At 56.5% G+C, this 18,763-nt stretch overlaps 1 protein-coding gene across 3 annotated transcripts in view; it reads left to right on the top strand.

The window, feature by feature from the left end:
- The window catches only part of FMNL3 (formin like 3), a 51,348-nt gene extending 32,829 nt beyond the window's left edge, over positions 1–18,519 (top strand). The window contains exons 5-27 of one of the 3 annotated variants that reach the window (XM_028125565.2): positions 1,905–1,988; positions 4,686–4,838; positions 6,092–6,200; positions 6,374–6,450; positions 6,803–6,896; positions 8,191–8,265; positions 9,074–9,184; positions 9,496–9,645; positions 10,026–10,127; positions 11,281–11,560; positions 12,026–12,094; positions 12,187–12,311; positions 12,504–12,706; positions 13,472–13,706; positions 13,839–13,907; positions 14,011–14,091; positions 14,192–14,321; positions 14,986–15,146; positions 15,675–15,776; positions 16,116–16,208; positions 16,487–16,610; positions 16,742–16,858; positions 17,575–17,660. In XM_028125565.2, the coding sequence (XP_027981366.1) occupies positions 1,905–1,988; positions 4,686–4,838; positions 6,092–6,200; positions 6,374–6,450; positions 6,803–6,896; positions 8,191–8,265; positions 9,074–9,184; positions 9,496–9,645; positions 10,026–10,127; positions 11,281–11,560; positions 12,026–12,094; positions 12,187–12,311; positions 12,504–12,706; positions 13,472–13,706; positions 13,839–13,907; positions 14,011–14,091; positions 14,192–14,321; positions 14,986–15,146; positions 15,675–15,776; positions 16,116–16,208; positions 16,487–16,610; positions 16,742–16,833 (2,719 nt within the window). In that variant the 3' untranslated portion in view covers positions 16,834–16,858; positions 17,575–17,660. Of the gene's footprint in view, positions 1–1,904; positions 1,989–4,685; positions 4,839–6,091; positions 6,201–6,373; positions 6,451–6,802; positions 6,897–8,190; positions 8,266–9,073; positions 9,185–9,495; positions 9,646–10,025; positions 10,128–11,280; positions 11,561–12,025; positions 12,095–12,186; positions 12,312–12,503; positions 12,707–13,471; positions 13,707–13,838; positions 13,908–14,010; positions 14,092–14,191; positions 14,322–14,985; positions 15,147–15,674; positions 15,777–16,115; positions 16,209–16,486; positions 16,611–16,741; positions 16,859–17,574 lie in introns of all 3 variants that reach the window. The other 2 variants (XM_028125566.2, XM_028125570.2) reach the window with 2 other exon arrangements.
- The last annotated feature ends 244 nt before the right edge of the window (positions 18,520–18,763 follow it).

Raw genomic sequence — 18,763 nt, 5'->3', positions numbered from 1 at the left:
GGGGGGAGTGAAACAGATGGCAACTCCAAATCCCACCTACCACCCTGCACACCACCCCGCAGGGCCTTCCACTACTCACTTCCCTCTCAGGCCCCCCTTTCTTTCTTAGTAGGTCTTGCCGCATGAGGATGGGAGCCTGTTCTTCTCAGGAGAGGGCCACAGAGCCGTGTGTGACACTCCCCTCTGCTCACCCCTTCCACCTGGTGCCTGCCTCTCTGGCCACTGGCCAGGAGCTGGGGCGAGAGCAGCATGGTTCCCAGGCCCGGGGCCTCTTGGCAGTTGGCACACAAGTTAGAGGTCTGGACCTGGCCCTTGGTTCCCAGGGAACAGCTTCGTGTCTGGCATTTTAGGAGCTGTTGTCTGAACTGTGGCTTCTCTGGGCAGTTGTGGGGGAGGACCAGGCTCCTTCCCAGATTTCTAGGCCGGAAGAGTTTGTCAGGCTGTCAGGCTGGGGTGTGGGTGCTCCGGGGTGGTAGGAGCCCAGGGCAAGGTGGGGAGAGGAGGATCCTGCTTCTGTCACAGCCTGATCAGCCCCAGGGCCTGCCGAAGCTGGGTGTGTAGGGGCAGCCCAATGGGAACTCAGGCCCTGGCGTGGGGCAGGCTGGGAAGTGGGATTCCAGAGCCTCACCAGCTCCTCCTCCCTCTGGTTTGTATTGGTTTCTCTGCCTTGCCGAAGTGCCCTTTAACCTCTCCTCAAAGTGTCAAGATCCCGAAAATAGCAGTGTAGACTCAGACAGGAAATGAGAAGGGGGTGGGGAGCTGGAGAGCAGACAGACAGGAAACGGGAGGCCTGTCGGCCCCCAGAGAGGAAGCTAACTTCAGGCAGCTCCGGTGTCAGTCAGCCTCAGCTGAGCCTGGTGCTCCGGCCCAGCCTCTCACTGTGTCCCAGGGTGTGGCCAGCAAACATGGCGCTGGTGTTCCAGCTGTGGGGGAGAGGCGGCCCTGCAGGGCTGTTGGGGGCAGCTGCCTATAAAGACCCCCAGACATCCGAGGGAACAGAGCACTGAGGAGAGTCGGGGTTTTATCCTGAGAGTTTTATGTTGCTCTATGCTGTGGAATGAACCTGTCCTGTAACAGCCCTCCTGGGATCGGCTCTTGAATTTCCTTCCAGGGATATCTCAGGCCAAGAGGCCTGAAGGCAGAAAGGTGGAAATGCCAGGGTCCATTGTCTTTACGGTCTTTGTTGTCCACCTTCCTGCCTCTCTGGCTTGAAGGGGCCTAAGTCTTCAGGGAGTTACTCGAATCCCTGACCGTTCCCCCATCCTTTTCCTATTCCTATTCTGTCAAACTCACCCTGACCAAACACAGAATTCCCGCATATCCCTCTTTGCTCACTGTGACCGAGACTATCTTTCCTTGAACCTGGTGGAAGGGCCCTTTGGCCCAACATGTCTCTGTTCCAGAGCTCTCTTTGACCTTTTTTGCCTGCCTTTCGACGGAGACTTCGGTCCAATTGGAGACTTGCTAGCCCTTGTCAGGCACAGCTGTGCGCAAGGGCCTGTGGTAAATGCTCTTGATCAACCCCCCCATGTCCCCACAATTTTGCCAATAAACATCAAGCAGGGACAGCACACTCGGTGTTGTGCCAGACACCAAGGACGCAGAAAAGGATTGAGCCGGGGCCCTGGCCATTTAAGAGAGGGTTCCTGAAAGCTTGTGTGGCTGACATGGTATTGAAAGGCCTTGTACCTTTCCCCATCCCTGGCTCCCCGGCCTAGCGGAGGTCTAGGCCCGTGATGTGACCACGGAATGGGTCTGCCATGGGTTTTGAACCTCAGAATTTTTCCAGCCTGGTGCTAAGTTCCAGAGGATTCAGGAATGGGTGTTGGGTCAGAGGCCCCTCGCCCTTCTCACCCTCGACCTGCTTTTAGCAGACCCCTCCACTATGTTTCCTCTATTGGCAGGTGGGTGCGGGAGTTTCTGAATGATGAAAACAAAGGCCTGGACGTGCTCGTGGATTACCTGTCCTTTGCCCAATGTTCGGTCATGTGAGTACCTCCCTGGGGCTAGGGTTGGGGACGGCGAGGGAGGACACAGTTCCATTCTGATTTGCTGAGGAAGGGTGAGACTGCAGTGGTGAAGACGGGAATAGGAGTCCCAGGCCAGGAGGGAAGAGCCCAGGCAGTGGGAGTGGACAGGCAGCCAAGAAGATGTCTGGGATCCGTGAAGAAGGCCAGGTGGCTGGAGCAGAAGGAGGGAGATATGGAAAGGGAGCTCAGGATTAGAACCCAAAGGATCCAGACTCCAGGCTGCGAGCAGTCCAAGGAAATGTCCTGGCTTCTGGGAGAGACGCCCAGTGGGATTCATTTGCCTTTGGAGAGTTGAGTCTTTAAGAACCTCCTTTGGGTCTCCAGATGTGAGAGGGTTACTCCAGGTCATTGCTGAAGAAGAGCCCCAGGAGCAGTGAGCATGACCTTTGACCCACACTGAAAATGAGGTATTCGGAGCCCTTTTCAGTCCGGTGGGGTGGGTCCCTCAGCACAGGAGTACACATGAGAAGGCCGCATAAGGTGGTGAAAAGGGCCGACAACGGCAAAGCTGGTTGTGGGTCTCAGTTACGTCCATGACTATCCGGGCGACCTCAAGCACATTTGCGTCCTCTTACAGAAAAGGGGATCCATGTTCCAGAGTTGTTGTAAGGTTGAGATGATAATGTGTGTAAAGCAACTAGTAGTGTTCAGAACGTAGTAAGTCTATACTGCTCTAGCCGCTTTATTGTTTGTTATTCAAGGTGGTATAACCTACCATAATTGCCTGACTATATGGAAAGAGGGATTATACTGATCATTCACGTGATGCCCGATGAATGCTTCAGACTTAGAGCCAAGACTTCAGCCCTTGGCTGACCAATCGTCCCAGTATGCCCATGACTTTTCCCAATGTTAGCACCAAAAGTCCCAAGTCCTGGGGAAATGCCCTAGTCCTGGGACTCAGTCCTAACCTTGGCTTTCACTTTTGTTGTTACTGTCCTTACCCCACGGCCATTCTCCTTGGTCCAGCAGATCTTCAGTCTTAGCTCTTTAGGGGTTCGAACTAATGCCTCTCCTCAGTTTGGCCTTTCGCTTTTCCCAGGTCACCCCCCCCCTTAAAACCAAGAGTGGCCTACTCCCCGTTCCCATCCCTTCAGAATTCAGGCCTCGTGATGCTCCTCTCCCTTTAAAAACTACTCTTTTTATAGAAAGCAATGAAAAACATTTGCTGAAGTGATTTTTTAAAAAAAAAATTCAGAGCTTTTATAGTAAAAAGATGCAGATCATTTTTCCAAATAAGCCTATCTATCCCGTTTGAAAAGCAAACAGATCCCAGCTGCTCGAAACCAAAATACGCTGGATCCTCCGGACTGTAGTGTCCACAGCAGTGCTTTTGACTCTGTTTTCGAAAGAAAGATTCAGGGCAGGGAGAGGGTGTGAAGGGGAGAGAAAGTGTGTTTTGGGAAGGGTTGAAAGGAAAAGGGTGAAGCCAAACAGAGGCTGGGTGAAGGCATTTATCTGTAAATTGCGGGCACTGGCACTAGGGAATACAATTACTGACTGAGGAGGGCCACTGGCTGGGTTCCCTGTCAGGGAGCCTCCTCTGATGTTTGCTTGAGAGCCCCATTAAGCAGCTCAGCATCAGGACTCTGCAGCCTACCCCTGTTCCTTTGGAACATTCAGTCACCTGCAGATATCATTTCCTATTTCAGAAATGCCTCTGACCCTGGGGCTATGAATGTCTGAGCAGAAGGTTCCTCGGGGGAAGAGCCTGTCGGAGATGCTCGTTCAGTCCTTAATGACCTACTTGGGGGAAGAGGACAGGAAAGACAAGTGGGGCTGGTTTCTCAGAGTGGGTATATCCTGATGTGGGGATTCGTAAAGGACAGTGCCCCGTGATCTCAAGCCATCCTCCTTGTCCTGGCCACACTCCCAAATTGCTGGTGGCAATCACAGAAGTAGAAAGTGACAGAGAAACCATCCCAACTCCTGTAGGGACAAAGGTCCCCAGTCCACACCCTCGACCTGTGATTTCTTCCCCCAGGCAGCCTCTGTTCCAGAAAACCTAGCAGTCTCAAGTAGAACCACGGAAAACCCAGCCATTAAAACCCAGTGCTGGGATGGGACCGTGGTACTCTTGAACCTAGTGGACTGTCCCACTCTGGGTTGAACCTAGTGGACTCTCCCACTCTAGGTTGGCTTGGACCTCCGTTCCCTTCCCTCGTGAGCCCAATCCAGAACCAGCCGGGCCCCTTCAGGGCACTGAGAGGCCCCTTTGGCCACTGCCATTTGCCAACAGCAAGACCTGCGTTGGCCTGTTCGCCACCACCCTTGCACAGAGCGGATTCTCCATGGGGAGCCATGGCTTCTCTGAGACGTGCTATCTAAGGCTGGGAGTGCAGAGAGCCTCCCTTTGGGCCCATGGAGAGGTCACTCCTGGAGTTGCCTGGCCAGCGAGGCGCCGCAGCTCACCCCTGTCAGCATTCCCATCCCCTCAGATCCCCTTCCTGGTTGCTGTCTGTGCCTCCGCTGCCCTTGTCCTGCGTGGGTGGCTCTCCCGACCAGGGTTGGGTCTCTGCTGCCCAATTCCGCTTTCTCTTCTTGCCGTTCTTGCTTCTGATTGCCCTTGAGGTCTACAGGGCGGGGTGGGCTGGCCAGGGGGCTTAGCACTGAATTTCTCCTGTGTGTGCGCTTGTGTGTCCTTTCCTGCTCCAGGTTTGACTTTGAGGGTCTGGAGAGTAGTGACGATGGTGCATTTGACAAGCTCCGGTCCTGGAGCAGGTCCATCGAGGACCTGCAGCCACCCAGCGCCCTGTCAGCCCCCTTCACCAACAGCCTCGCTCGCTCTGCGCGCCAGTCTGTGCTCCGGTATGTGCGCTCTTGCTCTGCCCACCTGCCTCCCACCCTAGCCCCCCAGTCCAGGTCTTGGGTGCCAGGGGTGAGTGCTCATTGCTCCTCCCCCCACTCTTGCTTCCAGGCTCAGCTCTCTTGCCCTCTGCCTGCCAGTCTGTCTCTGGTCTGTCCTCTCTGTCTCCTTGACTCTGCCCAGCAATCTGTCCTGGGTAAGTACATCGCCCTCGGCTGAGCCCACCCCATCTGGGGTTCTAGTTCTCCCCTCTCCACACTCCCCTCTAGGGGCTCCCCCTCCCCATTCCTCTTTTTCATTCTGCCACTCCTGCCGGCCTCTTAGGTGGGGCCGGCCCTCATCCAGCTCCCTCGTCTTCACTGGGTGATGAGCTCCTGCCCTCAAGTCTGTTTCCCTCTGGCTCTGCATTCTGCCCCATCAACTGCTCCGAGACCAGCTCCCCCACAACCTGCCCGCAGCTCACCTTCCCTTCCCTTCTTCCTTTTCTCTCCAAGCCTGCCTTGTGTTCTTCTTCTTCTTCTTCTTCTTCTTCTTTTTTTTTTTTTGCAGTATTGTAGGAGCTGTCCTTCCCGGAGGCAGGTGGATAGACCAGATGACTTTTCAGAGCCCCTCCTACCCAGGGAGGCTCTCCTTTGGGCCCTGTGGCCCTTTCTGTGGTCTGTGTTCCTCTTGTGGCCATGCTTTTATCCTGGTCTCCTTTTGTCGCTCTGACCCTGCTCATCATTCTAGTCATTCATGCATGAGCAGACACCATTTGTGCTTCCTCTTTCTTTCATGAAACATCACTGGGGGCCAAGCCAGATGTAGCCCCTGGCCCTCCTATTGCCTTTGGGGTCTGCTGTGCCCTTTCTGGGCTGTAGAAGTGGGATGGGAGCCAAGATGCTCCGGCCCCAGGGAATTTGTGGAAGATGCAGCGACTGGAAGGAGGAGGAGGGCAGGCTCAGATGAACGTCTCCCTGGATCCATCTTGAGGACTAGAAAGGCCTGCACGCCTGCCATTGTATTTCGGAGGGCCCTGGGCTCAGGATGGTTTGGGCCCTGATTATAAAGCTGGGATCCCAGGTAGTTACTCACAAAGGCCTGTGGCAGAGAGGTGAAAACTGCTGAGCACCCTGCCCCTGCCTCCCCCACCACTCTCGAGGCTGTCGGTTCAAGGTCCCCTGTCTCCCTCTCTTGCTGCTGTGGAGGTGCAGCCTGCTGTCCGGGTGATGGTGAGCACTCCTAGACCCTTCACCAGCGGCCCCCTCTTCCCCAGATACAGCACTCTCCCTGGGCGCAGGGCCCTGAAGAACTCCCGCCTGGTGAGCCAGAAGGATGATGTCCATGTCTGTATCCTTTGCCTCAGAGCCATCATGAACTATCAGGTAAGGGGGCAGCACGGGCCACGGATGCTCTGCCTGTCCTGCCTCATCTGCCAAACTAGAAGAGCTGGGAGGGCACCAGCTTGTAAAAGGCGAGTTTGCTGGCAGGCCGATAGTCAAGGAGATCCAGCAGGGAGCTGCCTTCCCACCATCAAGGTCTTCCTTCCTTGTTACAGTACGGCTTCAACCTGGTCATGTCCCACCCCCACGCCGTCAATGAGATTGCACTCAGTCTCAACAACAAGAACCCAAGGTGAGTTGCTTCCCTCCCCTCTCCTCCCCACTGTGCCCAGAGCTCTGGAGATCTGGGCTCCACTTGACCCTGACAACAAGTCCCACCTGCCTGGTCTCAGGGACCGGCGGCCTAGGTCAGCGCCTTGGTTCTGCTCCTTCTGCTAGAGGAGGAGGAGTGTCCCTGGCTTCCCTCTGGTCTGCACAGTTCAGCGAGGGGGCAAGCCTTCCTACCCCTGCTTTCTTTCCAAAACCCACTCCCCTCACTTGTGAGGCTGTCTCCACTCTGAAAGAACTCGCCTGGTTGTGGAGGTGAACTGTGTGGTGGCCAGGGTGGGGAGCTAAAGGGTTAATCTTTTTTCTTCACCCCTTAGGACCAAAGCCCTTGTCTTGGAGCTCTTGGCAGCTGTGTGTTTGGTGCGGGGAGGTCACGAAATCATTCTTGCTGCCTTTGACAATTTCAAAGAGGTCAGTCTCCTGTGTGTGTGTGTGTGTATGTGTGTTTGGTAAGGAGGTGGGGAGCCAGGTAGGTAGCACCCTTTCCTGTGATCTCACACATCCCAGTGATGATTTTAACATCCTGTGCTTAACTAAGAAGTCTGCCCCCTCTGCTTTTTTTTTCTTAACACCAAAACCAGAACTTCTGCCTTACCAGATCTTATGGCAAGACAGATCCTGAACGGCCAGCTAAAGAGGCCCTCACTTTTTTTTTTTTTTAAAGATTTTATTTATTTATTTGACAGAGAGAGACACAGCGAGAGAGGGAACACAAGCAGGGGGAGTGGGAGAGGGAGAAGCAGACTCCCTGCTGAGCAGGGAGCCCAATGCGGGGCTCGATCCCAGGACCCCAGGATCATGACCTGAGCTGAAGGCAGACGCTTAACGACTGAGCCACCCAGGCGCCCCAAGAGACCCTCACTTGAGGGCTGCAGGACGATGGCTCTAACCTGGCCATGCATCAGAATGCCTGAGGATCTTGTTAAACTTACTCCTGGGGGGCTGAGTACCTATGCTTTAATAGGCCCCCCAGGTGGCTCTGAGGCAGAGAGCCCACTGGTAGAACCCAAGACAGATGTGTTTGCGGTGGGAGGAGAAGGCAAGCAAGCATCCTTCTGGGTTGTTGGCTGTTACTGGTGAGGGGAGAGGAAGCTCCTACTTGGAATTTCCCCAGCCTCTGGGCCTGGCTCTAAAACTTTCATCTGCTTGAACATAAGGATTCCTCGACATCCAGTCGTAGCTGCTGGGCCCACCCCTTCCTCCACTTTGGACCTCTTCCCTAGCGTCCATTGTTCAAGCCAGGAAATGGCTCTTCCTCCTTGAAGGCAGAGGCTCAACAGAGTCTGTAGACCCCTCTCAGCACAGGGGCTTTCCTGCACCCTGGCCTCTCTCCTGTGTCCCCACTAGGACCTCAGCCATGGCCTCCAACCTTCCTCCTTCCTCCTTCCTTCCTTCAATAACTGAGCAACTGTGTTTCTCCTTGGCCTACCCCCAGAGGCACCTAAAGCCCAGACTAATGGCCCAGGCTTTATTGTGAGACCAGTAACCCAAGGTAATGGCAGGTCCCAGGCTTTCTTCTACTTGGAGAGCTTGTTAAACTAACAGGATTTCTTCTATATGTTGCAAATGGTTCCTTGCATAGAAAGAGTCATGGTTAAGCTTAGTCTGAACCAGTCCCTTTGTCATGATGTTCCTGGGAGCAGGGCTCAAGGGCTTAGGTTCTGCATGGGATAGAGCTTCTCACTGAGAAAGTTTGCTTGTTCAGGTATGCAAGGAACTACACCGCTTTGAGAAGCTGATGGAGTATTTCCGGAATGAGGACAGCAACATCGACTTCATGGTGAGGAACTGGGCCTGGGTCAGGCGCATGCCCAGCAGGGTCCCATGCTCCTTGCGAATAGGCCCAGGCCAACAGCATATCTTGATATTCTGTCTAGAACCTGGAATGATTCTCTCTACTCAGTAAGTGCTTCTTGTCCACTCACCTACCCCAGAGAGCTTTTAGAAACTCCAGGACAATGACAGTTTTGTGTCTTGGGTCCACCTCCTTTCCCCCCCTTTTTGTGGCCTTACTGCCCCTGATTTGGATCCTTTCAAGCTGCTTCGCTTTGCCCAAGCTTTTCCTCTAGCTTCTCTTCCCTTCAGCCTTCGGTCTTTAGTTACATAGTGTTGTCTCAAGAAATACCTGCTGATGTGCAAAGGAAATCAGTTGTATCTTCATTTCCGTCTATTTCTCATGTAATTTACTTGTCTCTGTACACTGAATCTTAAGTTTGATTTTTTTTTTTTTAAGATTTTATTTAGTCATTTGACAGAGAGAGACACAGAGAGAGAGAGGGAACACAAGCAGGGGGAGTGGGAGAGGGAGAAGCAGGCTTCCCGCAGAGCGGGGAGCCCAATGTGGGGCTCGATCCCAGGACCCTGGGATCATGACCTGAGCTGAAGGCAGACGCTTAACGACTGAGCCACCCAGGCGCCCCTTAAGTTTGATATTTTTTAAGTTAAAATACTTTTATTGTTCTCAGAAAGACTCACTTTTTTTATTTACTCCTTTGATTACCCCCACAATGATACCGGTTCTAACACCCTGGCTCTGCGGTCTCTCCTGGCCCTCCCTGCCTCTGACCCTCTGAGCGGCTTCTCCCCAGGTGGCCTGCATGCAGTTTATCAACATCGTGGTGCACTCAGTAGAGGACATGAACTTCCGGGTCCACCTGCAGTATGAGTTCACCAAGCTGGGGCTGGAGGAGTTCTTGCAGGTGAGCTGGGCTCGAGTCTTCGCGGGTGAGGAGCTTGGGGGCAGAGGACCAGCTTAGTCATATCACGAAGGGTTCTTCTTGTACACGAGCCTAGTCGTGGATGCTCTTGGAACCCTGCCTGTCTTCTGCGGCCGGGGTCTTGGGCCCTCCTGCAGGGGGCGCTCTCTAATTTGGCAGCTCCACTGGATGAGACTGCATGGCTGCAGAAGGACGTCCCTGGGTCTTATGCTCTAGGAAGTGGTCATGGAGGTGATGAGGACCACGTCTCTCTCAGGAGGCTCCCCAACTACTACCGTGTCTGCTCTTCCCAGAAGTCAAGGCACACAGAGAGCGAGAAGCTGCAGGTGCAGATCCAGGCGTACCTGGACAATGTGTTTGATGTGGGAGGCTTGTTGGAGGATGCGGAGACCAAGAACGTAGCCCTGGAGAAGGTGGAGGAGCTGGAGGAGCATGTGTCCCACGTAGGTAGTCCTTTTTTGCTGCCAGAACTACCGCTGGGGATGGGGAGAGGACGGGGCCATCACAGTTCCAGATTGAGGCCCAGGGAAGCCGCAGAACCCAGCACGCTCTGGCCGAGGCCCTGGGTCATCCACAGATTAGGACACACACTGACCTTCAGGACTGGGCGTGAGGTGGCCTCAGGCTTGAGAGAGTCAGGTGTGGTCTGTTTCACGGGGTCTCAGACCCGGGCCCACGGGAATGATACAGGGAAGCCATGGGGCTCCACGGCCTTTGGAGCCCTGGGAGCGGGGGGTCGGGTCCAGGTCCTGGTGGAGGTTCAGGCTGTGCAAAGTGCCCAGGCTTTAGGGCCAGCGCCAGACCTGCTCTTCCCATCCTGCAGCTCACGGAGAAGCTTCTGGACCTAGAGAATGAGAACATGATGCGTGTGGCCGAGCTAGAGAAGCAGCTGCTGCAGCGGGAGAAGGAACTAGAGAGCGTCAAGGTACCAAGTAATCTGGAGAAGGGAAGCGCTGACTCGGGCTGGGCTCCAGGGCCTGGGGAGCTGGCCTTCCCTTTCTTTCTTTTCTTTCTTTCTTTCGTTTTTTCTTTCTTTCTTTCTTTCGATATATCTCTTATCAATTTATTTTTTATCTCTTTGCTTTTTCGTACAGTCAGCTCCATCCTATTATAAGAAATGCATCTGAAAATCATAGTTTTTTTTTATTTGGCTTTTATTTGGTTCACACTTGAGGAACTCAGAGGAGGGTGGGCTGATGACTTCACCCCATCTTTTATTTTTTATTTATTTTTTTAAAGATTTTTTTATTTATTTTATTTGAGAGAGAGAGAGCATGAGAGAGAAAGCACATGAGATGGGGAAGGGTCAGAGGGAGAAGCAGACTCCCTGCCGAGCAGGGAGCCCGATGCGGGACTCGATCCAGGGACTCCAGGATCATGACCTGAGCCGGAGGCAGTCGCTTAACCAACTGAGCCACCCAGGCGCCCTCACCCCGTGTTTTAGTTGGGGAGGGAAACTGAATCGAGTGGGCCGGACACAGAGGAGGGTAGGAGCAGGTGGGGCGCCCACAGGTACCTCCAGTGTCCAGGCCCCCTCCTACCGGCCCCTCCTATTGCTTTTCCCTCCCCTGCGTAATGGGCAGGCTGAGTAGCTCAGGGACTATCCACCAGGTATCCTAAGTCGGGAGACCAGGGGCTTGATATACATCTGTCAGGTCCCTGCTGAGAGTCTGAAGTGCTGTTCTAGGGAGTATGGAGGATACAGAGATGGCTAGGGCAGGGTCTTGTCCACAGGGGGCTGCCAACGGAGTGGTTATACGAGGCCAAACACAGTGGGAGCAGTTGAGGCCTGGAGGGCTGAGGGCAGGCCCAGGAGCTGTGCCCAGGAGCAGCCTCCGGCCTGGGCCTTGAGGAACCAGTGAGTCTAAGTCTGGGTCCGAGAGGAAGCACACTGGAGGGTGCCGTCCTGTGCAGTCCAGCCTCCCTCGCCTCCACCTGCATTCCTGCTGCTCTCTGCCCCTGCGCACCCTCCCAGAGACCCCCGCTGAGAAGCCTGGGGCAGGAAGTGTCACTCTCAGGGCCAACAATGGCTGTGCCTTCCACTGACCCTCTCCCTACTGGCACTGTCTCCCTGATAGGAGACTTACGAGAACACGAGCCACCAGGTACACACCCTGCGGCGACTCATTAAAGAGAAGGAGGAGGCCTTCCAGCGCCGGTGCCACTTGGAGCCTGGGGCGCGGGGCCTGGAGTCCACGGGCAGCGAGGCCCTGGCCCGGATAGGCCCCGCAGAGCTGAGTGAGGCCATGCTGCCCTCCGACCTGGACCTCCTGGCTCCAGCCCCGCCGCCCGAGGAGGCCCTGCCCCTGCCCCCGCCACCAGCTCCTCCCCTGCCCCCGCCCCCGCCCCCGTTACCAGGTGAGGAGGGCCGTGGGAGCCCCGAGGGGCAGCCCCATCTCAGGGCCACACCAAAACCCCAGGCAGCAGTGCCTCCCTTAGGGAGAAGCCAGGAATGTGGGTGGAAGGATGTGAAGTCGGGTGGGAAAGGCTTGAGGGAGGGCGAGAATCTGAGGGAGGCTCAGGTTACTGGGGAAGGGAGTATCTCAGGGCAGACATGGGTCTGTTCTAAGGATCATAAAGGTGCCGCTCCTGATTCCTCTGAGGATGGCCATGGAGAGGGCTTAGACCAGAGCAGGAGACAGTGGGCCAGAGGCCAGCGAGACCTGCCCCACCAGAGCTAGGACCCCTGGGAACCGGAGGGGCAGGGAGTTCACACATCCTCTTTCCCCAAGAGACTTTGCAGAGAGGTGGGGTGGCATCGGGGAAGGGACCTCTGGAGAGTCTTTTGGGCCCTGGGTCACCGTGGCATTTCTTTTCCCCCAGACAAGTGTCCCCCAGCCCCACCTCTCCCTGGTGCTGCTCCCTCTGTGGTGTTGACAGTAGGCCTGTCAGGTGAGTCCCCCCAGGGCTCTGGGCAGAGCTAGTGGGACGTAGGGAGAGTGTCCTTAGCCCCAGCGCCTCACCGATCTTCCTTTCAAATTTAGCCATTCGCATCAAGAAACCTATCAAGACCAAGTTCCGGCTGCCAGTCTTCAACTGGACAGCACTGAAACCCAACCAGATCAGCGGCACTGTATTCAGTGAACTTGACGATGAGAAGATCTTGGAGGTAGCAGGAGCCCTTAGGGGTGGGGTGGAGGGCTGGGGACCAGACCGTGCTTTTAGCCAGATCTCCTGGCCTTGGAAACACCCTCAGACCCAGGCATCCATGTGCCAGAGCTGAACAGATGCTGGGCGTGCTGCCAGAGGTCTTCTAGTAGGATAGGTCACTGCATTTTCCCTTCTCGTCAACCCCTGCCAGGACCTAGACCTAGACAAATTTGAAGAACTGTTCAAGACGAAAGCCCAGGGCCCTGCCCTTGACCTCATCTGCTCTAAGAACAAGACAGCGCAAAAGGCCGCCAGCAAGGTGACCCTGTTGGAAGCCAATCGTGCCAAGAACCTAGCCATCACTCTACGCAAGGCTGGCCGCTCGGCCGAGGAGATCTGCAGGGCCATCCACACGTGAGGCTCCCACTGACCTTGCCCTGGTCCCAGTCAGTTGGCAACCCAGTTCACCTAGGATCCTGGCCTTCCTGGATTCCAGGGCATCAACAGAGCCATCTCACACCCCTCAGTCATCCCCTGGTTTGGCCGGAACTTATTGCATCTGTGCTGTGTGCCAGGGACTGTGGGAGGTGCCGGGGATTCAGCCCAAACCTTCACTTAAGTTGCTGCCAGTCTTGGGGGAACAGTCCAGTAGCACTGGGTAATAACCACCAAGGTGGTGGAGGTGTAGGTAGCTTTCAGGGAACAGAGCAGGCCAGGTAGCTGAGCTTGGTGATCAGGGAAGGCTTCCGGGAGGAGGTGAGGTCTTACCTGCAACCTGACCTGAGGAAGTGTATGAAGTCCACTGCAGTGCCTGGAGGGAGAAGCATGATGCCCTAGGTACTGAAAATCAACTCAGACTTCAGTGTAGGAGGAGAGTAGAAGAGACATGGTAAACACAGGTGGGCAGAAGTCCTGCAGGCTGAGCCTCATAAACCACGTTCAGGTATTAAGATTTCTCCCTGGGGGTAGAGGGAAGACACGGAAGGGTTTTAAAACAGGCCATGGAATGTTCCCCTAGGATTGTTACTCATGCTCTGACAGATGAAGCAATGGGCCCTCTGCCTCTGGCTGCGTCCTGCTCACAGGCCCCACCCTCAGGCCTTCTAGGGGCTGGAAAATAAAGGGGGGATGGATCACGGGCAGATGCAAAACCTGAGCTGGCTCCTTCCTCCTACGCAGGTTTGACCTCCAGACGCTGCCCGTGGACTTCGTGGAGTGCCTGATGCGCTTCCTGCCCACGGAGGCCGAGGTGAAGCTGCTGCGGCAGTACGAGCGGGAGCGGCAGCCCCTGGACGAGCTGGCGGCCGAGGACCGCTTCATGCTGCTCTTCAGCAAGGTGGAGCGGCTGACCCAGCGGATGGCTGGCATGGCCTTCCTGGGCAACTTCCAGGACAACCTGCAGATGCTCACGCCGGTACAGCCTCCGCCCGAATCCCACCCCCCCGCCTGTCCCCCCACCTGCTGGTCCCCTCCCCTGCCTGCCCCGTCGGGCCAACTTCTCCCCATCCTGGCCTGGGCCGACACAGCTCTTCATCTTGCCTTCCAGCAACTCAACGCCATCATTGCAGCCTCTGCCTCTGTCAAGTCCTCACAGAAGCTGAAGCAGATGTTGGAGGTGGGGAGAGGTTGCGGAGGCAGGCACCTGTGGTCCTGGGCCTGGGTGGAGGAAGGAGCCCGCAGGGCCTGGCCTGACCTCCTCCCGTGCATCTTTTGGACAGATCATACTTGCACTGGGGAACTATATGAACAGCAGCAAGCGAGGAGCTGTGTACGGCTTCAAGCTCCAGAGCCTGGATCTGGTAAGACAGTGGGGGCGACCCGGGGCCGGGAAGCCTGAGGAGCCATGGAGTTCGGCTCTCTCTCACCACCCCGTGCCCTCCCCACCCACCCCCCTGCCAGCTGCTGGACACCAAGTCCACCGACAGGAAGATGACATTGCTGCATTTCATCGCCTTGACGGTAAAGGAGAAATACCCAGACCTGGCCAACTTCTGGCATGAGCTACATTTCGTGGAGAAGGCCGCGGCAGGTGAGGGAGCCTGGCCGAGGGAGCCTGGCCCGGCGAGCCTGCCCTCGTGTGTAGCCCAGGACAATCCCAGGAAGCTTGGGAGAGGGAACACTTGGGTCCCTTGGCTTCTGGCTTTTGTTACCTCCTTTCTGGCCACTTCAAAGCTTTCCGCTGGGGCCATGGGTAGGGGCTACTCCAGGGGGAGCCTTCCTGCAGGTGCCCGCCTAGCCCAGCCTTTCCCACCGGGGTGCCATGGGAGCAGGCAGTGAGCACCAGTGGCTCTTCACTCCCAACTCCCTGGGTGGCCCTGGAGATTCTGTGTCTCTGTGATGCATGTGAAGGGCCTAGAAAAACCATGAAGCCCCCACAGACATAAGGCAGCTGACATTTGTGCCCCAGGCCTGAGGCAGCTCCATTTTGGAGCCCAGCAGTCTCTCTTGCTTGCCTTCCTGTGCCGCCTTGCACTTTGGGGTCATGAGCTCACAGCCCCCATTCCTTTTCCTTACCTCTGTGAGGGCCCCGTTAGCGTGTGTCCTCTGTGTCCACCGATGGCTCAGGAAACAGGGGCACGAGAACCTGAGGGAGCCCCTGCTGTGGGGGAGGGCCAAGTTCTATGTGGCCCCGGGCCGGGAGGGGGGCATGTCGGTCACTGAGCAGACCTTAGCCCAGGATCTGGTGACCACAGTGTCCCTGGAGAACGTGCTGCTAGACGTGAAGGAGCTGGGCCGGGGCATGGAGCTGATTCGGCGGGAATGCGGCATACATGACAACAGCGTCCTTCGGAACTTTCTCAGCACCAATGAAGGCAAACTGGACAAGCTGCAGCGTGATGCCAAGACAGCGGAGGTGGGCAAAGGGTGGAGGCAGCTGGGGACAGCCAGGGCCAAGGTACTGTGTCCCTCTAGATGGGCTTTGTTCTGGTTCTTGGACCAAAGGACTTTAAGAATTATTTATTAGAGAGAGAGAGAGAGAGAAAGCAAGCACATGCAGGGAGGAGGGGAAGAGGAAGAGGGGGAGAGAGAGTCTTAAGTAGACCCTGAGATCATGACCCCGAGATCACAACCCTGACATCATGATCAGAGCTTAACTGACTGTGCCACCCAGGCACCCCTGGACTGAAGAACCTTTACCGCATGGTTGGCTGGCTGTATGTGGGGGAGAGGGGGCTTTGGGGATGGCCAGCAGCCGCCTCTGGGGACATACTCTAAGGAGCGTTGGGAGCCCCAGGTTCTTTTCCATCCCACAGGGGCTGGGGGCTGCTGGTTTTCCTCCTTTGGCCCCAAACCCTGTTTTCTGTGGGCGTCCTGTACCTGCTGGAGAGCCAGGCTTGTCCTTCTCTGCCAGACTGAGCCCTTCTGTCCACCCCTTCCCCAGGAGGCCTATAATGCAGTTGTGCGCTACTTCGGCGAGAGTCCCAAGACCACACCCCCTTCTGTATTCTTCCCAGTATTTGTCCGATTCATTCGTTCTTACAAGGTGAGCGGAAGAGAGGCTTTTAAAAAGGAGTCTGGCTGAGAGAAAACTGGTAGGGAGAGGGAGGGCTGGGCTCCAAGTCTGGGCCTTTTCTGTCTCCTCCTCGGAGGCCTGGGAGGGAGCGATGGAAGCTGGCCACAGGCCTCTCAGCTGTGAACTGGTGGGCAGGGTGGGGGCCCAGGCCCTTCCTGTCATTGTTCAGGGCAGGAAGTGCCCCTCCAGAGGGTGGCCACCTGGGGTTGCTGGTCCCACTACCACCCATTCTCCACCCTCGGTGTCAGCCCCTCCCCTCACAGCCTGTGTGAGCCTCACTGCCTGCCCCCTCCCCCCCATGGTTCTTAGGAAGCAGAACAAGAGAACGAAGCTAGAAAGAAGCAGGAGGAGGTAATGCGGGAGAAGCAGCTGGCTCAGGAAGCCAAGAAACTGGATGCCAAGGTGGGTGGGACCAAGAGCTGGGGCCTGGAGAAGAGGATTAGGAGGGGGTGGAGAGAGAACTCGAGAGAGGGAAAACTGGAACCGAGAGACCACCCAGAGGGTCCGAGGCTGGAGTCCAAAGGGATGGGGAGAGGGGCTTTGGGAGGGGATTCCTAGGCAATGATCAGGGGTGGGCTGCTGTGTACAATTAAGGGCATCCTCAGACTGCATCTTCGGGCAGGAACCAGCCCCGTGGTAGGTTAGTGATGACTCCCTTCCCCTTCAATGCTCGGCCCTAGACCCCATCTCAGCGGAACAAGTGGCAACAGCAGGAGCTAATTGCAGAGTTGAGGAGGCGCCAGGCCAAGGAGCATCGGCCTGTTTATGAAGGGAAGGATGGTACCATTGAGGACATCATTACAGGTGGGGCCCTTGTCTCTCCTTTGGGCCTGGCCGCTAGGCCCAGCTCCCAAACTCCAACCCTGCGCCTTTGGGCTCTCCTCCCACCCCGTCCCCATGAGGCCTGACCACTGTGTCTCTTTCCTGGGCCACAGTGTTGAAGAGTGTCCCTTTCACGGCCCGTACTGCCAAGCGGGGCTCACGCTTCTTCTGCGATGCAGCCCACCATGATGAGTCAAACTGTTAACCCCCAAGGCTGGGGCTCTTGACAGGTACTGGGCACCACAGCTGCCCCCTCTGCATGCCCACCTCCCAGGACTCCTGCTGGGCCCACAGGCACCTCCTCCCCTGCATGACTTGGAACCATCCTCTGGCAGCCTCACGGTGATAGGGGCACATGCTTCTCTACTTGCATGCCCCATGCTCGGAGAAGCATGCCTTATCCCTTTGCATGTGCCTTCAGGGAAGTGGTATCTCCCACTAATGCTGTCCTGGCTTCTACTAAGACCCAAGGGGTAGGGAGTTTCCAGAGCAGGCAAGACCCAGCCACCAACTCATTGCTGAGGCTGAGGCTCCATTCCTGGGCCCAGGTATCCTTTGTGACTTGTCCCCTCACCGCCCCCCCCCCACCCCATAAAGAGCTCTGGCAGTAGCTTCTGCCCAGGGGCATCCGATGTCCCTTGATGAGTTTCCTGATTTTCAGTCTACCTGGGATCTCTCCCCAGCTTCTGGCTATTGCTGAGTCTACTTTGTCTCTGCCACTGCCCAGTGGCCTCTAGTCACCCCCACCTGGTCCCCTGAAAATGCAGAGCCCCAGCAGTCTCCCTGAGCATCCCCTCTAGCCTCTTTTAAAGCTTCTCCTTCCTCGGCCTCACAACCGGCTCTTCTTTGGCCCTGCCTGTGGGGCTGCTCCTCAGGGGCTGTTCCGACAGACGGTGGGCCCAGCCTAGCCTCCTTGCGTGTTCACAGGCCTCTGTCTTCCCCACAGGCCTCCATCACCAGCCCCTTGTCATTCGCCACCAAGCCAGGAGTGCCGCACCGCCCAGTGGCCCCCCTCGGGCTCCAGGCCCCCACTAAGACCCCACCCCCCGAAGGCAGAAGCACTTCAACTCTCCAACCTGTGGACCTGGAGCCCTGGAACTGGCCGAGGGCGCAGCGCAGGGCTATGCTGCTCTCGACCCAGTGTCCACCCCAGCTCTCAAAGCTGTACGTGCCTGACGCCACTGGGGGCCCTAGGTCTTTTGGGGCCTGGCACTTCCCTGGTGCCTCCAGGACTGCACTTTGACCCCAGGGTCTTCAACTTCATTTCCTGACTGAAAGGTCACCAAGGGTCAGACCAGAGCTGGGAAAAATCATTTCTACCTTTAGCCTATACAGGGGCCCACAGCCTCCTCTGTCACTAGGCCAGAGGGACAAGCGGAGAAAGCAGTTATCCCTTCTCTATTTTTTTCTCCCTTCCCTTTCGCAGGCCCATGATCAGCTGTGGTCTGGAAGTATCCAGACTCGGGGGGCCCCAGAACCCTACCAGTCTCAGATCGCCTTTTACCAGGAGCAAGGCCCACCTAAGCCTAGTCCCCACCCAGCTGTGCCCTGGTGATAAGGGTAGAGGAGATGCCACGCTTACTGCCTTTGGCCCTTTCCACTCTAGGCTGACTGTTGTTGGGGGGGCAGAGGAGTAGAGGTTCTCCCTGGATCGCTAGAGAAAGGGTGTGTCATCAGCACCCTCACCTCCTTTCCACGGCTAGGGGCTTTTTTAGCAGGAGACGGGGGCACGGTGGTCTCAGGTGACTATTTTCTCAGTCTCCTGCCGGTTTCTCCTCAGCCCCTGCAGCGGAATGCAGGGACCCACTTCTTTCTGTACATGTACCACCTTCCTTCTCTCGTGTACATAAATCCCAGACCTTCCCTCTCCCAACAAAGGCTTGAAGCACCAGGCCTGACTCTGTCTCCTCTTTCCGGGGTTTGGGGGAGGACTAGGGTGGCCGTTTGGCCTGACCCGAACCATGGGGACAGAAAGGAGGCCACATGGAGCCGCCGTCTGCTTGGGGGAGGGCAAACCGGGCTGGGTGGGCTCCAACCACACGAAGGGAGGCTGGCCTGCCACAAGACACTAGTGCTCTCTCCTGGCCACGCGTGCCCCAGCCTAGCCCCCAGCGTGCCCCAGCCCAGCCCCCAGT

This window comes from Eumetopias jubatus, unplaced genomic scaffold (genome assembly GCF_037043125.1).
Source record: "Eumetopias jubatus isolate StellerSeaLion01/CBP00866 unplaced genomic scaffold, mEumJub1_p1.0 scaffold_8, whole genome shotgun sequence".
In the NCBI taxonomy this organism is placed as follows: Eukaryota; Metazoa; Chordata; class Mammalia; order Carnivora; family Otariidae; genus Eumetopias; species Eumetopias jubatus.
The sequence above is the reverse complement of the archived record's forward strand: the minus strand, read 5'-3'. Positions and strand labels throughout refer to the sequence as shown.